Source organism: Nymphaea colorata, chromosome 7, assembly GCF_008831285.2.
Source record: "Nymphaea colorata isolate Beijing-Zhang1983 chromosome 7, ASM883128v2, whole genome shotgun sequence".
Lineage (NCBI taxonomy): Eukaryota > Viridiplantae > Streptophyta > Magnoliopsida > Nymphaeales > Nymphaeaceae > Nymphaea > Nymphaea colorata.
In genome coordinates, this window is record NC_045144.1 from 24,974,626 (window position 1) to 24,999,764 (window position 25,139).

The 25,139-nt window shown below is 37.5% G+C and overlaps 4 protein-coding genes across 5 annotated transcripts; 1 reads left to right on the forward strand and 3 right to left on the reverse strand.

Moving 5' to 3' along the window:
- Positions 1–5,270: 5,270 nt before the first annotated feature.
- On the reverse strand, positions 5,271–5,786 carry LOC126410266 (stigma-specific STIG1-like protein 3). The gene has a single exon (XM_050078909.1). It carries the CDS (start codon positions 5,755–5,757, stop codon positions 5,287–5,289), a length of 471 nt encoding a protein of 156 aa, XP_049934866.1. The 5' UTR covers positions 5,758–5,786; the 3' UTR covers positions 5,271–5,286.
- A 5,762-nt stretch (positions 5,787–11,548) lies between these two features.
- On the forward strand, positions 11,549–14,751 carry LOC116257820 (glucan endo-1,3-beta-glucosidase-like). Of its 2 annotated transcripts, none has more exons than XM_050078844.1 (5): positions 11,549–11,661; positions 12,180–12,208; positions 12,776–13,016; positions 13,402–13,474; positions 14,464–14,751. In XM_050078844.1, the coding sequence occupies exons 1-4, from the start codon at positions 11,658–11,660 to the stop codon at positions 13,425–13,427; spliced, it is 300 nt and encodes a 99-aa protein (XP_049934801.1). In that variant the 5' UTR covers positions 11,549–11,657; the 3' UTR covers positions 13,428–13,474; positions 14,464–14,751. The 2 variants fall into 2 exon arrangements, with proteins under 2 accessions (XP_049934801.1, XP_031490675.1); XM_031634815.2 differs by lacking the exon at positions 11,549–11,661 and adding an exon at positions 11,669–11,986.
- Positions 14,752–17,900: 3,149 nt separating this feature from the next.
- Positions 17,901–18,371, reverse strand: LOC116257248 (stigma-specific STIG1-like protein 3). Its single transcript, XM_031633853.1, has one exon. The coding sequence runs from the start codon at positions 18,369–18,371 to the stop codon at positions 17,901–17,903; it is 471 nt and encodes a 156-aa protein (XP_031489713.1).
- Positions 18,372–24,066: 5,695 nt separating this feature from the next.
- LOC116257249 (stigma-specific STIG1-like protein 3) lies at positions 24,067–24,711 on the reverse strand. The gene has a single exon (XM_031633855.1). It carries the CDS (start codon positions 24,709–24,711, stop codon positions 24,067–24,069), a length of 645 nt encoding a protein of 214 aa, XP_031489715.1.
- Between the last annotated feature and the right edge of the window lie 428 nt (positions 24,712–25,139).

Below are 25,139 nucleotides of genomic sequence, written 5' to 3' on the forward strand. Positions count from 1 at the left end.
TGGTTTTGCCATGGTTGTAGCGGTGGTGGCGCTGGTGGCAGTTGCAGCCATAGTGGTGGCGGTGATGCTGATAAGAGCTTCCAATATATGAGGCGAATTAAGGTCGGCAGGGTGGGGAAGGAATGAGAATGGTGTTGGTTTATATATGCAAATGGAGGGATGAAGTGTTAATGGGGATCGCATTGGACTTACACTGGACTTGGACATGCATTGGTATCAGTGACCTTAAATCACGTAAAAGTAATTTGATTATCTTAAGTCATGTTTCGGTGTGTTAAGTAGCTCATGACAAGACTGTTTCTGTAGCAAAATACATAGCATCATCGGATTTGGGTCTGTTCATGAAAATCTCATACAAAAAGTTCATTATTATTTAACTGCAAAATTATCATCATTTAAATTTCAAATAACAAACATCTACAACATAGCCCATGTATACATTATCCTGCATCTAAATTTCAAACAAATATTTTGGTTCCTTTTTTTTTTTTTTAATTCAGTTAGAGATTTACTTCCATTGAGGCAAATATCACTGTTTTAAGGGAAAAAATGAAAAAAAAAGTGACCACTAGCTACCTCTAAGGAGCATATCATAGTTGATCGGGTAGGTGGTTGAATAGAAAGGTATTATTAATTTGATTCCCGTAGGTTTTACTTTAAAAATGTGATACTCTGGTTGACGTGTGTGCCGAGTAGGTTATAGTGATCTTATGTCATTCTTTTTGTCCATATACTTCAAATTTGCGGGTCAGTGCTGTCGAATTCCATCCCCTTACTACCATACAACCTAAGGGGTTTTAGTTCGATTAAATCCTAGCATGAAGACACTGCTCCTTTTGGTATTTATTTTACGGCTTGCCTGACAATCAATATTGTTCTACCCCAAGCGTAATCTTATGCACATGTTTAAGATTTCATTGAGAAATTAAATAAATGTAGTATATTACGATCTACGCCATTCAGATGTATTGGATCATTTTTATTCTCAATTTCATTTACTTCTTAGTTAAATGGTCTGTTCGTATCATACTCTTTTTATGTCCAAAATACAAGTACGTGCAATTAATGGGGATCCAATTAATTTCATATTTAATGGTTTGGAGCAGAAGAAATGCACGGAAAAGCATTGTTTTGGAGCAAAGCATGCATATCCTTAAGTTGAATGCACTTCCTTGTTCTGAAAATCTTAAGATAAACATTTTAAACTGCTTATATCATGCTTACACATGGCATGGGAGCACATGGATAAGTAAATCATTAGAAGATTTTGTTTGTCAATACGTTTTCAACGATCCTTCTCCTCTTGCCACCTCCACCAAATTGTCTTCTTAAAAAAATATAGATATATTCTTATTGAAAATGTACTTTTGAAGTAATAATATGTGTAAGAAGTGTAATCTATTTGACTAAATGGGTCGATGTAGTCCACGAACTTTATGTTCCAAAGTCTATGTAATATTCTTAGATGCTGAGTTCCATACTTTTAGTTGGATCTATATGGTATAGATTGGAACCTTCTATGAAGATTATTCTACTTTTTCAACTAGTTAAGTTACACATATTTATAGCAATTAAAGTTATACGTGGTTAGCCAATTGGTTAAAGAACTACGTCAACAAAATGAGGGAGGGAGAGAGAGACAACATGATTGTGAAGAGAAGTCACAAAGAAATAAGAATGGAGAGGAATGCAAAACAAAATACAAACAAACAAACAAACAAATGGAGGCAAAACTAGAGAGGGGCTAACGAAGGATAGAGAAGGCCAGAAGCAGAAAAGAAGTTGAAGAGAAAACGAAAGGAGGAAGTAACCAAGAGAGAAAGAAAATAGCCGAGAGACTCTGCTTACAATAGTAATCGTAATGAACAAGATGATAACGACAGTAGCATCAAATTTTAATGCCAATAACATTCAAGGGGAAGGCGAGCAGTCTTTGTCATTTTGAGTTTGTAGTTAAAAAATGGATAAATGGTTTTTGATGCCTATTTGGACAAGGAATCGATATTTCTCGATCAAGAAGCTGGTTCTTGCAGCAGTGCTTCTCATACATCACAGCAGCAAGCACTAAGCATAGCCACACATGCCGTATATACAGTAAGACCCCTTACGGCACTTGTTCCTGCATCTCCCGCAGTTCTTTCTGTCGAACGCCAGATTCACGCACCTCCCCTTGCAGCACGTGTCCGTGAAGCTGCACCTCCTCCACATTTGCCGCAGTTGAGGCGATCGGCCTTCCGATCCTGGCACTTCCTGTTGCAGCAGCCAGGGCCAGGGCTTCCCTTTAGTTTGCAGATCTTCTATTTTTTGTCGCACGTCTGTCGCTTCCAGGATCTGGCCAGATACCGTTGGAGTCCGACCGACCGCAGGTCGCCAGAGTAAGGCTCCTCATCGGCAGTAGGGTCCTCACTGCCGCTAACTTCACCTTCTTCTGGTTCCTCGTGTTCTTCGGTTGCTGCTGGGAGAGGCATAGAGAATAAGCTTGGTCCGATTAGTGTAATTTCGTAGACTATCTTTTACCATCTCTATCAAGCTTTAATATATATACTTCTTCCACTCACCCAACTATTGTCAATTACAGGATATATTCAAATTAGAGTCAATTATGAAAAAAATACATAATAATCAGCATATATGAGTGATAAGACCTAGTCAAAAGTATATAATGCCATGATGATGTAGCCAAATAAGAAAATTGGTTTGAAGTCACTACTTGTTTGAATCACCAATCATCACCAATCACATGACTGGTTTTGCCAAAGTGGTCGATAGAATTCGTATTGACAACTAGATGAAAGACTTTCATGGTTGGTCGACTTATATTTCTTAAATTTTTTCATTGGTACTAGTTGGGAAGCTGAAAGTCTTACCCTTCCCCATCCCCAATTGCACGTGATTGCTTTCGGTGGTTTGGGATCGGCGTCAAGGCCTGGCATAGCTGGCCCGGCCCGACACCCAAAAATCGAGTTCAGGCCCGGATCGAAACCCCACATCCAAGCTAGTGCCCAGTTTGGTTAAAACAAAAAGAAAATTAATATAAAATAAAAAATTTTAAATATAAAAATATATTTTTAATAATAAAATATATATCACTATTAAATACAAATTATATTAAAAAATCAATTGGGCCCGATGCACAAGCTTAGTCCTGTTGTGCTTTTCATTGGTACTAGAGATTAAGGCGGAATTTGGTTGACATCCTTCTCTAACCCATTTTTGTAAAAACTAGCTTTTAAGAAAACCAAGTTTTTTAATAAGTTTTAGAAACTTTGTTTTTATGTTTGGTGACACATCCAAAACTTGATTTTGAATAGCTTATGGGGGGATCAGGATTCTCACACTCTTTTACAAACCCAGGTTTTCTTAAAAGTGTGTTTTCTTCAAACCAGTTTTGATGTTCTTTATAGTCCCTTTACCCATTTCAATCTCCACAGCCATCAAATGAGTCTTCTATAACGAAAACAGTTCCAACTTAATTATTCGGGTGTGAGATATTAAGTTTGGAGCACACATCGGACCTATCAAGTTATCATCTCATGGAGATGCAACATGGATGGTCAATGGATCGTGGATAACTCATCAGTGACCCATTTTGAAGACAGAATCTGCAGAAAGAAAAAAAAAAAGAAAAAAAGAAAACAGGCCATATGCATGAGTGCCACGAAGGCAAAACGTCAAGAACATGGGGAATGGGGACTAAAATATGGGCTGCTTGCAGCCCGTATATATCGCGTGTCCCATTTTTCCAGGAATGCCATGGCGGAACGTTCTGTCCTCGCTTATTCTCTCCAAGATAGCAGATAGTAGCTCCCAGCTCCGTGGGACCGTGGGTACCATTAGTACGCAACAAAAATAAGAGAAGTAAATGTCAAAATTATATTAAATTTTGTAGAAAATGTGATATTGATAAATAAAATTTATATACGTCGATATGAGATGAAAAAAAAAGTTATTTGTTTGTTCTCAGCTTAGCTCGGTAAAAAGTTTGTGCCTCTCTAAATCCTTTAATTTGGATATTTTTTAAAAATTCTTTATCATGTATACTTATATTGGATCTATTATGAAGCCTGACATTTAGAGAGCAATTTAATTCATTTGGAAACTTTTAATTTTTTTTGAAGCTGGTGAAAAATTTTCCTTTAGGTAATTGGCGTTTAGAATTGTTTACAATAAAAATAGAAGTTTGGCATTAGCAAATTTAGATGCTTTAACAAATCTTAGATTTCAAACTTTTCCGGTTTTCATTTCCGCTACCTTTTTTTTCCATATAGCCTTTAATTTCCTTTAACGTTTTTCAGGTCATTTCATAGTAATTATTGTGTAATTTTGTCGTTATTTCTGGTTATTTTCATACTTTCCCTATATAATATTAAATTTACACCGTAGACGGTAGACAATTTATTTCCAACTCACATTTGGGTTTGCGTAACTGTTAAACATTTGCAATGAAGAAACATTTGAGTTAAATATATGCATATGAACTTTGGCGACATAAAAATTTTTCATTAGAGAGGACAAACAAAGTTTTAACAAGGGCTACAATATAACTTTTTAAGATTTTATATAACCTAAATGATTTTTTTTTGTTAAATTACATGTATTTTTTTTTTTTAAACTGTAGGGGACATCATGGCAACCCTGAATATGAACCTAGCCAAACCATATGATGGGAGTATCCAATGGCACATGCTCATGTAGGCTTTGCAGATTTACATACTAATCCTTCATTGTAATTTAATTAGTAATTCATTTATTTATATATTGGTGCCCCTCAACTATTAACTTTTTAAAGGTTCTGTGCTTCAATCAGAAATTTCGACCACCACCTTTAGATGTAGTAGGGTTCGACTAAAGCCTTTCTTCCGAGAAGATGCTTTGAAGGGGAAGGCAAGCAACTGGCATAATCCTTTCGACCCCAACTTCTTCTCACACTGTGAGAAGCGCCGAACACCAACACTGTAGACACTGAGGAAAGAACATTGGGCGTACTGTTCATAAACCAAACTCCAACTGTAGATTCACATTACAAATTACAATGAGAGAAGGAGACAAAATGATTGTGAAGAGAAGTCGCAGAGAAATAGGAATGGAAAGGAATGCAAAACGAAATACAAACAAACAAACAAACAAAAGGAGGCATCTTAAACGAAGGCAATACAGTATAACGTAAACTAAGTATGCAAGTTGAAACTGAAAAAGAGAGAGAGAGGTGGCACAATGTAGCACCACATTTTAATGCCAATAACATTCAAGGGGAGCAGTGCTTCGTAAACATCACCGCAGCAAGCACTAAGCGTAGCCACACATGCCATATAGGCAGTAGGACCCCTTACGGCACTTGTTCCCGCATCTCCCGCAGTTCTTTCTGTCGAACGCCAGATTCACGCACCTCCCCTTGCAGCACGTCTTCGTGAACCTGCACCTCCTCCCACATTTGCCGCAGTTGAGGCGATCGGTCTTCCGATCCACGCACTTCTTGTGGCAGCAGTCAGGGCCAGGGCTTCCCTTCAGTTTGCAGATCTTCCGTTTTTTGTCGCACCTTTGCGGCTTCCAGGATCTGGCCAGGTACCGGCGCAGTCCGAGCGACGGCAGGTCGCCAGAGTAAGGCTCCTCCTCGGCGGTGGGGTCCTCACTGCCGCCAACTACACCTTCCTCTGGTTCCTCGTGTTCTTCGGTTGCGGCTGGGAGTGTCGTGGATGCGACCACCAAAATGAGAGCCCCGATGACTGCTGCTGTTAGGAGTAACCGTGGTGCGGCCATGGTGGTGGCGGCGGAGGCGGAGGTGGTGGTGGTCGTACGGCTAATGATGGAAGCAAGAGGTGGATTGAGAGGGAAAGAAATGAGATGATGTTGGTTTTATAGAGAATTAGCCAGTACTGCTTGGGCTCTTAGTTGCCGGCATGACTGGGCTTGAGTTTGCCAGTCAGGCTTAGCTCATAGCGACTTGGTCTATGCAAGATAATTAATGATTGTTATAATGAAATAGACCGAGTCTAAATCGTCATGCGTAATCACACACTGAGTCCAACATTCACAATCAATGGAATGTGAAGTCACGTATGATTAGTTGTAAAAACAACGTATTAGTTTCAGTAAGTCATTATATAAAACCTACTTATTCAGCCTTCATGTTTACCAAACGTACTGGATTAATCACAATTAATTAACACAAATTCATTTAAAATATAAATGTAAATGACAATTAAAAAAATATTAGTAACGTAGAATGGATTTAATTAAAAATTTTTGTATTAAACCATTGTATTTGCAAATCCAGTAGCGTGTTCTAATATTTCTTTTAACAGAGAACCTATCAATTGAAACCATTGTATGTGGGCACTATAACTTTGTGTCCTAAGTGGTGGAGCATGGCATCATGTTTAAGAATGCATCAGTGACCGCTATGATCCTTATTTCTAGGCATTGGTTGTTAACTTCACCAATAAAGAACCACTACTGAAACAGCCTGTTTAACCATGGGCTTACTACAAGTAATATTGAGAGGAAGGTGGTTACAAGATAATTTTATTCCATAAAAATTACGAGCACACCCCCAAAAGCCTAGTGAATTATGTTTTGCCACAAAAACACAAAAACAGATTATGTCTACATTCTAGGGAGAGAGAGAGAGAGAACAAAGTTACTGGAGAAAATTTACTCTACCTCTTCGTGTGGACATAATAATAAGTCAAGGTTTGTCCACACACAGAGCAAGGAAAAAAGAAAAAGGCATGGAATAAATCACAATTGATTCTTTCAATTAACATTGAACTTTTATTCTTTCTAGTAATTAAATCAATATTGGGATGAGAGATGGCGTATCGCTGTTAAATTTTAACTGCCTAAAATTTGAAGTTCATTGGACCTGACCAATATATTTGAACTGAAGTTACAAAAACAAAGAAAAAAAATTAATGGCAGCAAATGTGAGGGCCATTTACAACTTTTAGAAAAAAAAAAAAAGAGCAAACGAGGTTTTTCAGAAGTATGTGACACAAGGTTGGGCATCCAAGCGGAAATTTTCTAAATATATTTGTGTAGTTTCTGGATCTAATATACAAGGAAACCGTGCACCTTGCCTGAGTCCAGAGTAGAGGCGGAGGCAGTTGTGAACACCATGTGGGCAGTAGCCAGAATTTTTTAGCTCTGTCCCTGGTAGAAAGGCTTAGTTGCTACTTGCTAGATCCCAGAGTTATATAACTATGGCAAGTTAGCTACTCAATCCGGTTACCTTGAGTTCCGTTTAATATTGCATATACATTTATGCTTTGACCTAACATTATTGCCATTAATATATGAGTAATATATATATATATATATATATATATATATATATATATATATATATATATATATATATATAAAGCGGGAGAGTAATTGGTATGTCCCATAATACAAACCAGACTACTTAAATACAATGATTATGGTGCACTTTGTGTGGTCTAACCTGGCATTTACGATTTCAAGATTGAACGACTCTTCTAACATTGATATTTTGATGTTGGAGAAATCTCCATCTTTCATAACAACAAACTATAACATGTTTGGTATTAAATTAGTTTTTATATACACATTAGGATGTTTTTATTTTGTTTAAAATATTTTTGGCAAAACAATTGAATGATCTGTTTTTTTTTTCTGACCTAACGGTCTGGGATGGTGTGTGTGTGTGTCTATATATATATATCAGAACTCTATATGTTTGACAAGTCATAATTAATAACCTATGTTCTTGTGAAATGTATGTAAGATTTAATGATTATGCACAATTTTATTTAGGAAAATTTCACTCAAAATCCCAACATTTTGATCATAATCCAGGCCTTCCGGGCAATACCCAGCTTAACTTTTGTGGCGACTGTTTATGAGTTTCAACCTGGCCCCGGCCTCTGCCCCTGGTTGGGGCATACCAGACTCAAGTTTTATTGGGCTCGAAGGTCAAACTTCGACTTAGACTTGGCTCTGCTCGGCTCAGCCTACCTACTTCCGAGCTAGTCATAGGACTGACTGTAATTTGTGGGCTCTACATTATTTGATGGAACCCCACTACACAATTTTGTACTGATTGAAGGGGACGCATAAAGAATATGCTTGGTCTGATTGGTATAATTTCTCCCACTATCTTTTACACTCTCTATCAGTCTTTAATATATATACTCCTTCCACTTACCCAACTATTCTCGATCATAGGTTATATTCAAATTAAAGTCAATTACGAAAAAAATACTTAATGATCAGCATGTATGAGTAATAAGACTTAATCGAAAGCATATAATGCTCTGATGGTGTAATCGAATAAGAAAATTGGGATCAAGTCACTACTTGTTTGAATCACCCATCATCAGGAAACACATGATTGGTTTTGCCAAAGTGGATAGAATGCGTTGACAACTAGATGAAAGACTTTAATGTTTGGTTGACTTATGTTTTCTAAACTTTTTCATTGGTAGTAGTTGGGATGCTGAAACTGTTACCCTTTCCCATCCCCAATAGCACGTGACTGCTTTTGGTGGGTTGGGATCGGCATCGAGGCCTCGGCATCGGGTTGGCCCGGCCCGACATCCGAAAATTGAGTTCAAGCCCGGCCCGAAACCCCACATCCGAGCATGTGCCCAGCTTGGTTGAAACAAAAAAGAATATTAATGTAAAACCAAAATTTTTAAATATAAAATATTTTTTTAGTAATAAAATATGTATCATTATTAAATAAAATTAATATTAAAACATAAATTGGGCCCGATGCCCAAGCTTAGTCCTGCTGTGCTTTTCATTGGAACTAGAGATTAAGGGGGTATTTGGATGACAACTATCTCTAACTCAATTTTGTAAAAACTAGCTTTTATAAAAACCAAGTTTTTTATTAAGTTTTAGAAACTTGGCTTTTATGTTTCGGAGACATCCAAAACTTGATTTTGAACAGTTTATTGGGAATCAGGCTTCTCACTTTCTCTTACAAAGCCAGGTTTTCTTAAAATTGGGTTTTCTTCAAACCAGTTTTGTTGGCACCCAAACACTCCAAAAACGTGGTTTTGGAGGGCAAAACTATGTTTTGTTTTGCATTCAAAACCTGGCTTTCAAGTGTCACCCAAGCATCCCCTTAAGCTTTTTGGAAAAAAAAACGTTCTTCATAGTCTTTTTACTTTTTCAATTTCCCCAGCCATCAAACATATTTTGTATAACAAAAGAGTTCCAACTTATTTATTCAGGTGTGAGATATCTACGTTTGGAGTACACATCAGACCTATCAAGTTGTCGTCTCGTGGAGAAACCACATGGATGGTCAATGGATTGTGGATAACTCATCAGTTACCCATTTTAAAGATGGATCTGCGAAAAAAATGGAAAAGAAAAAAGAAAACGGGCTGTACCGATGAGTGCAACTAGGGCAAAACGTCAAGAACATGGGGAATGGGGAATGGGGACGCAAACATGGGCTGCTTGCAGGCCGTATACATTTTTACTGTTCTACAATCGGCCGTCAAACTGGTTCGGTTGAAGCCAATTCAGGCGCTGATTCGGAAGACTGTACCGCTTAGTGTATAAATATACGTAGTGACTTCCCCAAGATACATGTTTTCAAGGCAAGGTGAGTTTTATAAGGAACCAAAATTTTCCCAGTAGAAGATATGGCGTCTGTGAGCATATATGGTCATGAACAACGTATGTTCTGCGTGCACAATCCCAAGGAGAAAATTTTCAAGCATTCTTTTATTGAAAAATAATTATTAAAACAGGTCAAGTGGCTACTTATAAAGACAAATGAATAGGTGATCCAGGTACGAGCAAATCTATTAATCACTAAAGCATTCTCCTTCCAACATAGGATTTTTTCTGTCTATTTTTTTTATATTATTGTATGCAAGTAACATAATAATATATTCACCTTATTTGAGATTTAGTCCTTTTGAAGCAGGTTAGATATAGTTTCTGCCGATTTGTCTTGCTTGTCCTCTTATGTACAGTGGAATATTAGGTTCGTGCCTTTAGCTAATAATCACTCCAAACTTTTGAAGCTCAAGATTCTAACTCCAGCATGCATTGGCACTACAGGCCACCCTAAACCAACCAAACTCTTCCTGACTCTACAGGGCAAAAATATGATTTTGGATATTATTCGGTGCTTTGATTTCATTTGAAACAAATAAGCCTGTTTAATTTGATCAGGAATTAGAGCCCAATTAGTCATCAAACTTTAGTCCGTTAATGAACGATCTTCTTACTGGTTCCAATCCTTATCTGATTCCTGGGGTATGTGAAAACTCCAACTCGGCTGTGTATTGTTTATATAGGAACACTAGGAGTAAGAAGTTTCTCAATGATTGGGTGTGAGTAGGAAAAGTATTTTATCCTATTGGTGAAAGAATTGAATCTCATTAGTGGAACCCGGTAATAATAACGTCTAATTCAATTAGGTTGCGTTTGATGGGCTTGATCTGTTTAAAAATGTGTGTTTTGGGAAAGCATGGATTTTAAATCCATGCCAACCATAGATTTAAGGTTGGATGGGGAGAGCTCTGACCTTGAATCCATGAATCTAAGATCATAAAATTTTAGATCACTATAGATCCGTGATGAAACCATGACAACCTTATGATCCACTTTTAAAAATATTTAATAATAGAATAATAGGGTAAGAGACAAAGAGTATATCTTCTTGTGATCCACTTTTATAAATATCTAATAATAGAATAAGGAACAAAAAAAATATTTTCTTATATATAGTTCAGAAATTCTGGATATCCAAGCTTTTGAATCTTCTTAAATTCATAAATATATTTGAAAGTCTTATATGTCGATTCGAGAGAGGTGACGTAAAGATCATGATATGTGTGAAGCTAAGCAATTAATACGTTAATGGCTTGGGGTTGAAAATGACTAAAATAACCTTGCTGCTAAATGGAAGACCGCCTATAAGGGCAAAAGCGAAGTGGGAAAATGCTTTATAAAATGAAAAAAATTGCCCCTCCGCTTATTTTTACGAAAATCTGGAATTACATTTGGCATGAAGCAGTTTGGTTGACAAAATCCACCTTTCTGGCCTTTTCATTTATGTTTGAATCATATTTTCCTCAAGCGACATATACCCTTTGTCCAGATTTGACGATAGCGGAAGTGGAATAATGATTAAAAAACTTAGAAATAAGCAATCAACTGGGTACTCAATGGATAGTTGGGTATCCGGCCAGTGATGGGCCAGGCTTTCGCTGGTTATTAAACACTTGAACTGGTCCGATTAAAATATTTGCCAGATTGGGTTATCCCGAGTTGGGTATTGGGGGCCGACTTGACCGGATACATATATAGTCACATTACTTATTTTGTTTTCTCTCTCCTCCCCCTTTATGTGTGCGTTTGTGTGTGCCATCTTTAGCATATGACACCAGCAATTGTTGAACATGATATTTAAGCGGGCTAAACTTGAGCCGCCGGCAATGACTTCGGGCCAGTTCGAGCACAACTTTGTCGAGCCCATGCCTACCCTTACTTGAAATGAAAGGATATGAATTTGAGAAGTGTCCAAAAAAGGTGGAGACTACCGAAGAAAAGACTCAAAAAATAAACAACAAAAAGGAAAGGGATGTGATCACCGATGAGGCTTCGTTTCCTTCTTTATCCATCTCCTTCATTTTCCATGATTTAAGCGTTTTAGATTTAGGGGAATGAGTAGGTGTTGCTGATTTTTTACGCGTCTTGGTCCATTTAATGTTACATATTGATCGCTTTAATTTGTAATGTCTCGCCGGCCTCTCTGTCTTCTTCCTTTCTCAGTGCCTTCATCCTATGGAAGAACCAGAAAATTTATTAAGCGGCCTTTCTGTTTTGAGATTTTTTTCCTCTATAAATAGAGAGACGCTACCCGCCACTCTTACTTGCAAGAGCATCATAGACCACCTGAACATCAATCCTTCTTCTTCTGCTCCAGTGATGGAATCTAGAGTGACCTTGAATTCCTTGGCTCTTCTTCTCCTGATGTTAATCTTCAGTCATGGTACTGAGATCTCCTATTGTTGCTTTGTTATCTCACATTATTCTTTCCCCTTGTTTCTGCAGTCCTAATCTCGAATCCTGCCTATAGTTTTATGCTGCAGATCTTGAAATTGTGAATATATTTTCTTTCTTGTTAGCTTCAATCTTCACAGGTAACTTCTCATTTTGTTTTCGTGTTTTGACATTTTTTTCAGGATCATTCGTGAAGGTGGTAAACGGGCAGGTACTTTTCTACATTCTGAAATGATTAATGTATTTGTTTTAGAATCAAATGGTTCCGATAAACTACCCGCTTCAGTACTCCATACTTTCTGCCTCGTTCTTCTTTTCTTTTGGTTCCCAATTTGAGCTTCTCAAGTTTGACAGTCCCCTGTTTGTCTCCTTTCCATTGTTTTACTATTGTTAGTGCTAAGCAAATAGTTCCCAATTAACCATGTCTGATCATCAAAATAGTCTATCTCAAATAAATGAATGCTGAGATTTTTCTTCCTTACCATTGCTTCTTTCAACAGAAGTATTTGACTACGATGCTAAATTCGATTCTGACCTGATCATCTGTAATGTATTTTGCTGTTCCGGATTTGATCCATCTCTTGTACTCAGATAATATGGTAAAGAAGGTTTATAACTAATTAAGGGGAGCGTCTGATGAGCAGAATAGTTTTCATCATACAGAAACTCACTCTTCATATTGCCGCTTAGTTTAAAGGGAAAAAGAAAATGCATCAAATGCCACTTAAAGATTTCACACTTGAAAATGAAATCTATAACACAGCTTAGTTGTGAACAGAACCACACCTGGTGCATAGCGTGGCCCTCTAGTGAAGAAACTATGCTTCGGAACAACATTGATTTTGCGTGCTCCAATGGCGTCGACTGCAGCGTGCTGGCTTCAGGGCAGGCCTGCTCTCTCCCAGACACCATAATCAACCATGCCTCCGTTGTCATGAACCTCTACTACAGTGCCAATGGCAGGCAGCCCCACACTTGTAGCTTTGGCAATTCTGGCCTCATCACCACTGTCGACCCAAGTAAGCCTTCCCTCTCTCTCTCTCTCTCTCTCTCTCTATATATATATATATATATATATATAGCAAAAATGAGCAGACCAACTTGAAATGTCAGGTGTGATAGCATTTGAAGTGCCAAATGTTTTTGCAGTAAGTGAATTCTATGTAATTACTGGGCTAGTGTATTGTAGGCCCATGTTTTCAGGTTATGGGAATTTACTTTAAGCTCTTAGTTGACAACTTTTCCATTGAAAGATCAGTTCTTATTAGGAAAATCATAAATTTTATTCCCTTTGTTTTTAGAATTGTAAACAAAAGGTAAGCCTGAAATGAAAATCTCCCTATTCCTTAGGTGGGAGTGAACTTGAAATGCCAAGCAGAAACTAATGCAGTTCCTGTTTTGCAGGCTATGGCAGCTGTGTCTATCGGTAAAGATGCTACAGCAGGAGAAAATGAAGTAGAATCTTCCATCAATAAAGGTTTCATTGTAGTAATGCGGCAGCCGCTGCTGATATTGGTCCCTCTATTTTGTAGAATTTTGGTTTACGTCCAGATGTGATAGTTTTGCCAGTCGAGTGGATTTGTCTCTGGGTAGTTCAAGTCCTGCTGTAGTTTATCATGTTGCTCACTCTTGCTTATGATTGGTCGGAGTAAGACAAAACGCAGAGAAATAATTTTTTGATCGCTTCTACTTGTTGCAGATATTTGAGCACATAGTTTTTCTTGCTTTTTTTTGTTTTTACTCTCAAAATATCAGCATTTCCTTTAATAAAGAATTGCCAGGCAGAGCATAACCTTACTGATATCAGCAACTGTTCAAGAAACTAAACACCATAAAGAATTAAAAAAAGACAAAAAGCAAGGTTGTTCATCCCTGCAGAATATTCCGTTCTGGAGGATGACTTCCCAATTCTACATATCAACATTGGAACACAAGACATGAAATGATTCAGATAAACCTTTCAAGCCACGGCCTCAATCAAAATCCTTCTTGATGTCTCTCCTCTCCTCCACAATGAACATTTCTGCAAATTTTTCGACTTCTCATTTCTTAGAGGTCCAAGATACTCTCAGGTCCTTGCGATGAAAATATCCCTACCAACTTTTTAAAACCCGCCATATCTAGAAAGATAAAATATGAAGATTCTTTATAAAGTCCTCTGCATTAATCTGCATCCTCATCATATTTGATCGGGTACATGGCAAGCCTTTTCTGGCCCATTTTTGCAGAATTTAGTTTGATGAGTTCTGTTTGGAGGAACAGATCCTTGCTTTGGGCCAAATAAGCAAACTTCTCTTTTCCCTTTGTTTTTAGAATTGTATATATATAAAATACAGCATAAATTTTATTCCCTTTGTTTTTAGAATTGTAAACAAAAGGTAAGCGTGAAATGGAAATCTCCCTATTCCTTAGGTGGGAGTGAACTTGATATGCCAAGCAGAAACTAATGCAGTTCCTGTTTTGCAGGCTATGGCAGCTGTGTCTATCCGTAAACATGCTACAGCAGGAGAGAATGAAGTAGAATCTTCCATCAATAAAGGTTTCATTGTAGTAATGCAGCAGCCGCTGCTGCTATTGGTGCCTCCATTTTGTAGAATTTTGGTTTAGGTCGAGATGTGATAGCTTTGCCAGTCGAGTGGATTTGTCTGTGGGTAGTTGTTCAAGTCCTGCTGTAGTTTATCATGTTGCTCAGTCTTGCTTATGATTGGTCGGAGTAAGACAAAATGCAGATAAATAATTTTTTGATTGCTTCTACTTGTTCCAGATATTTGAGCACACATTTTTTCTTGCTTTTGCTTGTTTTACTGTCAAAGTATCAGCATTTCCTTTAATGAAAAATTTCCAGGGAAAGCATAACCTTACTGATATCAGCAACTGTCAAGAAACAAAACACCATAAAGAAGTAAAAAAAGAAAGAAAGCAAGATTGTTCATCCCTGTAGAATATTCCATTCTGGAGGATGACTTCTCAATTCTACATATCAACACTGGAACAACACAAGACATGAAATGATTCAGATAAACCTTTCAAGCCACGGCCTCAATCAAAATCCTTCTTGATGTCTCTCCTCTCCTCCACAATGAACAGTTCTGCATATTTTTTCCCCTTCTCATTTGTTAGAGGTCCATGATACTGTCAAGTCCTTGCGATGAAAATATCCCTACCAACTTATTAAAACCCACCATAATGAAGAATATAAAATCAGAAGATTCTCTATAAAGTCCTCTGCATTAATCTGCATCCTCATCATACTTGATCGGATACATGACAAGCCTTTTCTGACCCATTTTTGCAGAATTTAATTTGATGAGTTCTGTTTGGAGGAACATATCCTTGCTTTTCCACAATTCTCTTGTAACAGTTTTTTCTTGATAAGATGCTATTGAATTTGAAGTATCTATCCTCACAAATTAATATGTTCATAAAGAAACAGAGCACTTTAATTGCTCAAGGAAAAAGCACCAACAGGGATTGTTTGTCAGCAGAAACATTTGTAATTTTTCATGAATCTGCTTAAAAGTTTGTGGCAGATTCATTGGACATGTAACTATTATTCCGTGAACCTGCTCTAATCATTCAAGTGGAGAATATGTTCACAAAAATATTTAATATTTAAGACTAAACCTAATCGGAGTTTATATGCCATCAGGCATTCATTTAAATGTAATTCTGATTTGAGTCCAATCGGAATGCACGTCAGGTCACATGTCATTCCTTAAACCAGAACCTGGTCTGATTTTTTAATTGAATTAAAAAATTTTAAGCAGTTTGTCCATATTTATGGGATCCAAATCTAATTTATTAATATCACCATTAGGCATCCGACCATTGATCAGTTGAACGGACGTGCCCCAGCATTAATAAATTTCTCTTTCCCCTTAACCCGCCCACCCTTGTCCCTCCCTTATTTTGTCCCCAATTTTTTGCATCGGTTAGCAAAGCGGGTGATTATTGTCCATTAAAAGTTAATCAGTCGTTGTTATATATATATATATATATATAATATAATTGTTGTAAATAGTGGATTCACGATGACAGTTCATTGGTGATAACTCTTTAGCCATGAAATCCATCATTTGTGATAGTTTTTAGCATTGTAAAATATATAAAAAAAAAATCATCTAGTATTTTTGCTATTTTCGTTGTTTAATATTTGTTTAACATTTTGCTTTTTATTTTTCTCTCCACCATCTATTTATTTTGGATGAATGGTGCAATTATTAATTGATTACTTAACCAAGTTAAAGCAAAAAAATCATGTTCATTTATGTCAATTTTTGTAAAACATGTGTTGATTTCCAAAGAGTTTTGAACCTTATACCCAGTACATGTTTGTAGGGTCAAAAGCAAAAACTTTCTAGTAAGGGTACTAGTTATAAACTTTTAAATTTTTTTGAAAAATATTAATATAAAAATATAAAAATTACTCAAAAAATATCAATATAAAAATAAACATTTTTTTTTATTAGTGTAGGCAATAGCAGACAGCCTAGCTCCGCCTCCCCCTACGCTTGTCTCGCTACGCAGCCGGCCAGCGGCGTGTGGGTCCAAGGAGCAGCATACCAATAACATGGTCAAACCCGAATAAAAGAAAAGATTGCCTACGCAGTTCGTGACCTCGAACCTGACAGCTGCCTTCTTTAGATTATTTTACGTTCTGACTTCTTCACAAGTTGACAAAGGAGCCACCAAAACTTGTTGACATTATATCCTGTTCGTCCTGCAAGATCGAGACAGAAAGCACGGTCTGTGCGCAATTAAAAACTAAAAAAATCCTTTGCAGCAGGCACGCACGAAGTTCAACGCCAGTGAGCAGATCGACACAGATATGGAAGGTCGAGTTGAATTCAAAAAAGATACAATATGGTGGATCTAGCTATGACGACGGACCACTATTGGCAGGCGAAGTAAACTGAAAGTCTAACTCAATGTAGTCATACAATATTGGAGGTGTGGCGGCCATTAATGAGCACATTCAACGTCAAATTGTTGCATGCCAACATAACTTCTAGTCAGGAATGTCGGTTCAGAATCCTTCTGTTTCTGTATGCACAATCAATCTTCTGTATGACCCACACGTTATAAATTTTGTAATATCAGGCTACCAATTACATAAATTAGCTATTAGGGACGCCATGAAAATGTTTCACATTTCACACTTGAGACGCGCGGAACACCAACACTGTAGTCACTGAGATAACGATCATGAACCAAACTCCAACTATGGATACACATTACAATGAGAGAGGGTGAGAGAGAGAGAGAGAGAGAGAGAAAATGATTGTGAAGAGAAGTCACAAAGAAATAAGAATGGAAAGGAATGCAAAACAAAATACAAACAAACAAAGGGAAGTTGAATGAAGATGAGGAATAGCTGTGTCCTTAGACATCTAATTATTCTGTTCCTTAAAAAGATGAGGGTGTGGAGGAAAGAGGGTAGAGAGAATGAAGGATAAAGGAGGCAAGAAGAGGAAAAGAGAGAAGTCGTAATCAGAATGAACAAGATGATAACGACAGTTACCAAGATAAACGAAAGTCACACAATGACAAGTAGAAGTGGAAATGAATGCACTGAGGGAGAGGGAGAGAGACCATAACCAAGATACTCTAGGGAAAATACAATGAACAACGCATCTTAAACGAAGGTCATACAGTATAACACAAATTAAGTATGCAAGTTGAACTGAGAGAGACAGAGGGGGAGAGAGAGGTGGCACAATGTAGCACGAAATTTTAACGCCAATAACATTCAAGGGGAAGACTAGCAGCCTTGTTGTTTTGAGTTTGTAGTTAACAAATGGATAAATGATTTTTTATGCTTATTTGAAACAAGGAATCGATATTTCTCGATCAAGAAGTTGGTTCTTGCAGCAGTGCATCTTTAAGCATCACAGCAGCAAGCACTAAGCGTAGCCACACATGCCGTATATACAGTAGGACCCCTTACGGCACTTGTTCCCGCATCTCCCGCAGTTCTTGCCGTCCAACGCCAGATTCACGCACCTCCCCTTGCAGCACATCTCCGTGAACCTGCACCTCCTCCCGCAGTTGCCGCAGTTGAGGCGATCGGTCTTCCGATCCACGCACTTCTTTTTGCAGCAGTCAGGGCCAGGGCTCCCCTTCAGTTTGCAGATCTTCCGGTTTTTGTCGCACGTCTGCGGCTTCCAGGATCTGGCCAGGTACCGGCGGAGTCCGAGCGACGGCAGGTCGCCAGAGTAAGGCTCCTCCTCGACCGTAGGGTCCTCACTGCCACCAACTTCACCTTCTTCTGGTTTCTCGTGTTCTTCGGTTGCTGCTGGGAGTGTCGTGGATGGGACCAGCCAAATGAGAGCGCCGATGACTGCTGCTGTTAGGAGTAACCGTGGTGCGGCCATGGTGGTGGTGGTGGGGGACGGCGGAGGCGGAGGTGGTAGATTTAATGGTGGAAGCAAGACCGGATTGAGAAGGAAAGAAATGAGAATGATGTTGGTTTTATAGAGAATTAGGCTTGAAAAGTTTGGTGGTCTAAAGAGTTGACGAGCGGAATGTGAGCGATAAAAGGCAGAGCAGAAGGAACAGGTTTAGGATTGTTGTGATCTTGCCACTTGGTTGTTGTTTTTTCCTCTTTTTCTTCATTAATAATTAAATAAGAAAAGCAATAAATTAGCGGCTTTATGTCATATTTTTCGAAATTAGGATTACTACACACCGCCAAAAAGAAAATCAAAGATTAATGGCACATAAGAACTTGGTTTTTAGCCTCTAATCTGTTTTGGAGTTCAAATTAAAGAAATCAGCAATGTAGTTTTTTAAGTAGCTGGTCAGAAGTCTTTAGTTTGGTTCATATGGGCACTATAACTTTGTAGCTTAAGCGGTGGAGCATGTCATCTAAGTTTAAGAATGCACGAGTCGCCGCTACTGTCAGCGTCTAGGATCTTGAAAGCATGAGGAATGGAGAGGCTTCGAGCGGTATTTCTAGGCAGTGGGCTGTTAACTTCACCTAGAAATGGGCTCTACTTAAACAGCCTGTTTAACCATTGGCGTACTACAAGTAATATTGAGACGAGGACACACCCCCAAAAGCCTAGTGCATAAAACAATACAATGACTTCTGCGGTTTCTATATTGCTGAAGTGCCGCAAATCTTTTTGGTAATGAATCAAATTTGCCAAAGTCACAAATTTTATCACACTTTCTGTCAGCTAGGCAAATATTATATATGTTTTTCCACTAAAACACAAAAACAGGAATTATGTCAAAATTCTAGAGAGAGAGAGCCAAGTTACTGGTACTCTTGGCCTAATTGTGTCACCTTTATTTAGTTAGCCAGTACTGCTTGGGCTCTTAGTTGCTGCCATGACTGGGCTTGAGTTTTCCAGTCGGGCTGAGCTCATATCTACTTGGTCAGATAATTAATGATTATTATAATGAAATGGACCGAGTCTGAATCCAACATTCACAATTCATGGAATGTAAAGTCAAGAATGTATAGTTGTAAATACAATGTATTAGTTTATTTTCTAATTGATAGATTAGGGTAATCTTTTTCTGACTAAATTTTATGTCTCTTAGCCAGAATTTTCTAGCTCTGCCCATGGTCGAAAGACTTAGTTGCAACTTGCTAGAGCCCAGAGTTATATAACTATGGCAATTTAGCTACTTAATAAGATCATGGCGTCCAACTAAATTGTCCTAAATCAATGCAAAATTTCGTCAGACTGATCAGACCAACTCGGTTTCAGTGTAAAAGACGAGGCGCAATTCAACTTGTTTCCTTCAACCTCAGGAAAAGAAAGGAAGAAACGACGAAGGAGGAGACCCAAAATTTGGCATCTTTATCATTTGATGGCACTTCTTTTCTTACATTCACATTTCTGGAATTATTCACGGCACGCCTTTTTTTTTACCTTGAGAAATTCCTCTCTCTTTCCAGCTAGCTGCTTACCACATTCTCTTTCTAAATTGCACCGGACAAAGTTTGGCACACTACGTGGGAAGAAAGTCTCACTACAAAATGAGGCTACATAACTGGCTTTCGTTTGCATATCAGCCTGACGTTTGACAATATATATATATATATATATATATATATATATATATATATAATAGGTATGTCCCAGAATACAAACCACTGCTTAAATACAATGTGATTATAATGTGATTATGGTCTACTTTTTGTGACGGTTACGATTTCAAGAACAAGATGATGGAAAATATATATTAAGTTAATAATGGTTCAAATTTAATGGTATTTTATAATAAGTAAAATTGAATGACTCTTACAATTTGATAAGGGTGGGCAAGGGGCCGGTGAGCCTGGCTCGGGCCCGGCTCGATAGCCCGGGCTCGGCCCAGTTCGGCTCATTTGAAATTAAAAAATATTTTTTTAAATACAAAATAAATTTTTAAAATATAAAATATATTTAATAACAATAAATATAAATTTTAAAAAAAATTAAAAATAAAATTTTAATCTAAACGGGTAGGGCCGGCCTATCGGGCCCGGGCCAGGAAATTCCCATCTTTCAAAAAAAACAAACTATCACATGTCTTGTATTAAACTAGTTTTTATATACATATTATTTTAGGATGTTTTTATTTTGTTTAAAATATTTTTTAGCAAAAATTGAATGGTTTGGTTTTATCTCATATATATATATATATATATATATATATATATATATATATATAAAAGACCGAGCACGTTGCGCAGCCATATCTACATATATTTGACAAGACATAATTAATAAACTATGTTGTTTTTTCACTATGAATAATTAATAATTTTAGTGGCGATTGCCCTCTGCCTCCGCCCCTGTTGGGCCAGACCAGACTCAAGTTTTAATGGGCTCAGGGTCGAACTTAGACTTAGCCTTGGCTCAGCTCGGCTCAGCTCGAGCTACCCACTTCCAAGCTAGTCATAGTACTCTCATGCGAAAGACTGTAATTTGTGGGCTCTACAGTATTCGATGGAACCCCACTACACAATTTTGTACTGATTAAAGGGGACCCATGGAGAATATGCTTGGTCCGATTAGTGTAATTTCTCCCACTATCTTCTACCTTCTCTATAAGCTGTAAAATATATATACTCTTCCCACTCACCAAACTATTATTCTTCTACTTTCTCTATAAGCGGTAAAATATATATACTCATCTTACTCACCAGTAACCAAACTATTATCCATCATAAAATATATTCAAATTAATAAAAAAATACTTAATAGTCAGCATTTATGAGTGATAAGACTTAGTCGAAAGCATATAATGATATAATGCCTGACGATGTAGTCAAACAAGAAACGGGGGATCCAACCACTACTTTGTTTGAATCACCTAGCATCACCAACCACATAACTGGTTTTGCCAGAGCGGTCGATACAACCACATGAAAGACTTTCATGGTTGGGCGAATTATGTTTCTTAAATTTTTTCATTGATGCTAGTAGCGTGAGCAGAATGAGTATATTATCTTATCAATATTGCCGAAACTCCTACCCTTCTCCCCATTCTTATTGCACCGGATTGCTTTCAATGGCTTGGGATACACGTCCTATTGTGCTTTTCATTGCTGTTAGAGACTAAGGTGGCGTTTGAATGCTGAATGTACATATAAGCTGGGGCAACTATGGGCAGTTGCCCATGCAAGCAACAAAATTTTTATTTAATTTTACATGTTTTTACATAAATTTTTTATAATTATTTACTTATTTATTTATGTATGTTGTACTTCTTCAAAATTATTTACTTTTTAAATTTTTTTAATGTATTTTTTTTTTCTAACTAGAGTGGGGTCACGGCACAGGCGTTCCTCCCTTCCCTCCGCCGCTATTTGCGTGGGCTGTAAAGTAGCAATCAGTATTTGGTAATTTTTGAAAAAAAAAAAAATTCTTTGTAGTCCTTTTACTTTTTTCAATTTCCACAGCCATCAAACGTGTTTTAAGTTCCAACTTAATTATTCGGGTGTGAGTTATCAAGTTTGGAGCGCACATCGGACCCATCATGTTATCATCTCATGGAGAAGCCACACAGATGGTCAATGGATTGTGGATAACTCATCATGACCCGTTTTGAAGACTGGGTCTGCAAGAAATTGAAAAAAAATGGCCGTACGATGAGTGCCACGAGGAGGGCAAGACGTCAAGAACATGGGGGAATAGGGACGCAAACATTCCCGCTTTTCTAGGAACGCCAGGTCGGAACGTTCTGTCCTCGCTTATTCTCTCCAACATAGCGGATAGGAACTCCCAGCTCCGTGGGTATCATTAGTACACAACAAAAATAAAATAAGTAAATGTCAAAATTATATTAAATTTTGTATAAAATGTGATATTAATAAATAAAATTTATATATGTCGACATAATATATATATATATATATATATATATATATATATATATATATATATATATATATATATATAGTCGTGAGATTAGCTCGGTAAAAGTTTGCGCCTCTCTAAATCCTTTAATTTGGATTTTTTTTTTGAAATTCTTCATCATGTATACGTATATTGGGTCAATTATGAAGACTGATATTTAGTGAGGAATTCAATTAATTTGGTAACTTTTAATTTTTTTTGAAGCAGGTGAATAATTTTGCTTTAGGTAATTGTCCTTTAGAAATGTTTACAATAAAAATAGAAGTTTAACATTAGCAAATTTTGATGATTTAACAAATGTTAGATTTCAAAATTTTCCGGTTTTCATTTCCGCTACTTTTTTTTCCTGCTTGCCTTTAATTTCCTTTAACTTTAATTTCAGGTCATTTTTTAATACTTCTTGTTTAATTTCCTCGTCGTTTCACGTTGTTTTCATACTTTTCCTAGATAATATTAAATTTACATCGTAGACGATAGACAACTTATTTCCAACTAACGTTTGAGTTTGCATCACTGTTAAACATTTGCACCGAAGAACCATTTGAGTTAAATACATGCGTATGAACGTTGGCCTGGTAGGAATTTTTCAATAAAGAGGCCAAACAAAACTTTAACATGAGCTGCAATATAACTTTTCAAGTTTTTTATATAGCCTTCTAAATGATTTTTTTTTTAAAAGTACATGCAATCTTTTTTTTTTTTTCTGAAAATTGTAGGGGGCACCATGGCAACCCCTGCATATGAACGTAGCCAAACCATACGATGGGAGTATCCAATGGCACATGCTCATGTAGGCTTTGCTGATTTACATACTAATGCTTCATAGTTATTTACTTAGTCATTCATTTATTTATACATTGGAGCCCCTTAACTATTAGCTTTTTGAAGGTTTTGCGCCTCAATCAGAATGCAGGGATGGAGTTACAAAGTCGCAGAGGTCAAACTATAGTTTTAAAATTTTAATGGCGGTTGAAATAGGAATCTTTAAAATTATATATATATACTAAACTAAATTTTTTTTAATTTATGTATAAATTTTTAAAGTTTTTAAAATTTGAGAGGGGCCAAGGCCCATACTGCCCCTCTCCCCCTCCCTCAGCACCTGACTATATGCATACTTGGATTGCTAATTGGTGGCACGATTCGTTTGCATATGCATGTAGAAGTTCGTTCCATGTTATACTAATAAGAGAGGTTAGCATGGAAGCCGCCCTCCCCCAGTGGCGAAGCCGAGACAAATTTTTTGAAGGGGCACTGACTCACATGTTATTATACATGAAGGGGCACTTACATGTATAATAAAGTAAATATTAACAATCTTGATGTAAAAGTAAAAGAAAATTGAGAATCTGGTGGGGGCAAGTGCCCACACGAGCGTATTTGTGTCTCCGCCACTGCCCTCCCCGATAGTGAGCCTATTGTACTGCATGAAGGATGTGGTAGGGGGCGCCGCGCCTCAGCAAGCCATAACATATAACCTTCTTTAAAAGGTACAACGTCATAATAATAATAATAATAATAATAATAATAATAATAATAATGCAATATATAATATAAGTCACAAGACTCACAAAGTAATTAATTGTAATTGGTAAGGGAGTACATATAGTTAAAACTTGTACCAAATGACTGACTATCTTCTCAAGAAGCATACTAAACAACAATCTATTTGTTTTGATGCTTTTATATATATATATATATCAAGCTCTTAACGTGCATAGCCGCACATGCCATATGAGCAATTGGATCCTCGACGGCATTTATTTCCGCAACTCCCGCAGTTCTTTCGGTCCGTGGCGAGATTCACGCACTTCCCGTTGCAGCATGCCTCGTTGACCTCGCACTTGTTCCCACACTTACCGCAGTTGAGGCCGTCAGTTTTGAGGTCCACGCACTTCTTCTCGCAACAGTGATCAGGGCCACCCTTTGTTGATGATCCGCAGATACTTGGGTCCTTATCACACGTCAATTCTTTAGATTTAGCGAGAAACCGACGAATGGTAGGCACCGGTAGGCGGCCGGAGTACGGCTTGCCGTCGCCGGCAGCTGAAGCTTCCTGAGCAGGCAGTTGATTGGGTTCATCTGCCTCATTTGGCAGCGGCGACGGCGCCAATGTTGTGATGATGATGAGGATGACTATGATGGAAAATGTTAGTAGTAACCTTGGTGTTGGTGTTGCCATGGTTGTAGCGGTGGCGGCGCCGGTGGCAGTTTCAGCCAAAGTGGTGGCGGTGATGCTGATAAGAGCTTCCAATGTATGAAGCAAATTAAGGTTGGCAGAGTGGGGAGGGAATGAGAACGGTGTTGGTTTATATAGGCAAGTTGGGGGATGTAGTGTTAATAAGGATCGCATTGGACTTACACTGGACTTGGACATGCATTGGTATCAGTGACCTGAAATCACGTAAAAGTAATTTGATGATCTTAAGTCATGTTTTGATGTGTTAAGTAGCTCATGACAAGACTGTTTCTGCAGCAAAATACATAGCATCATCGGATTTGGGTCTAGTGCATGAAAATCTCATCTAGTGCATGAAAATCTCATACCAAAAGTTCATTAATATTTAACTGCAAAATAGCCTTCCTATTATCATCATTTAAATTTCAAACAACAAACATCTACAAAATATCCCTTGTATGCATTATCCTTCATCTAAATTTCAAACTACAAATATTGTGGTTCTTTCTTTTTTTGAATTCAGTTAGAGATTTAATTCCATTGACGCAAATGTCACTGTTTTAAGGGAAAAAATGAAAAAAAAAGGTGAGCACTAACTAGCC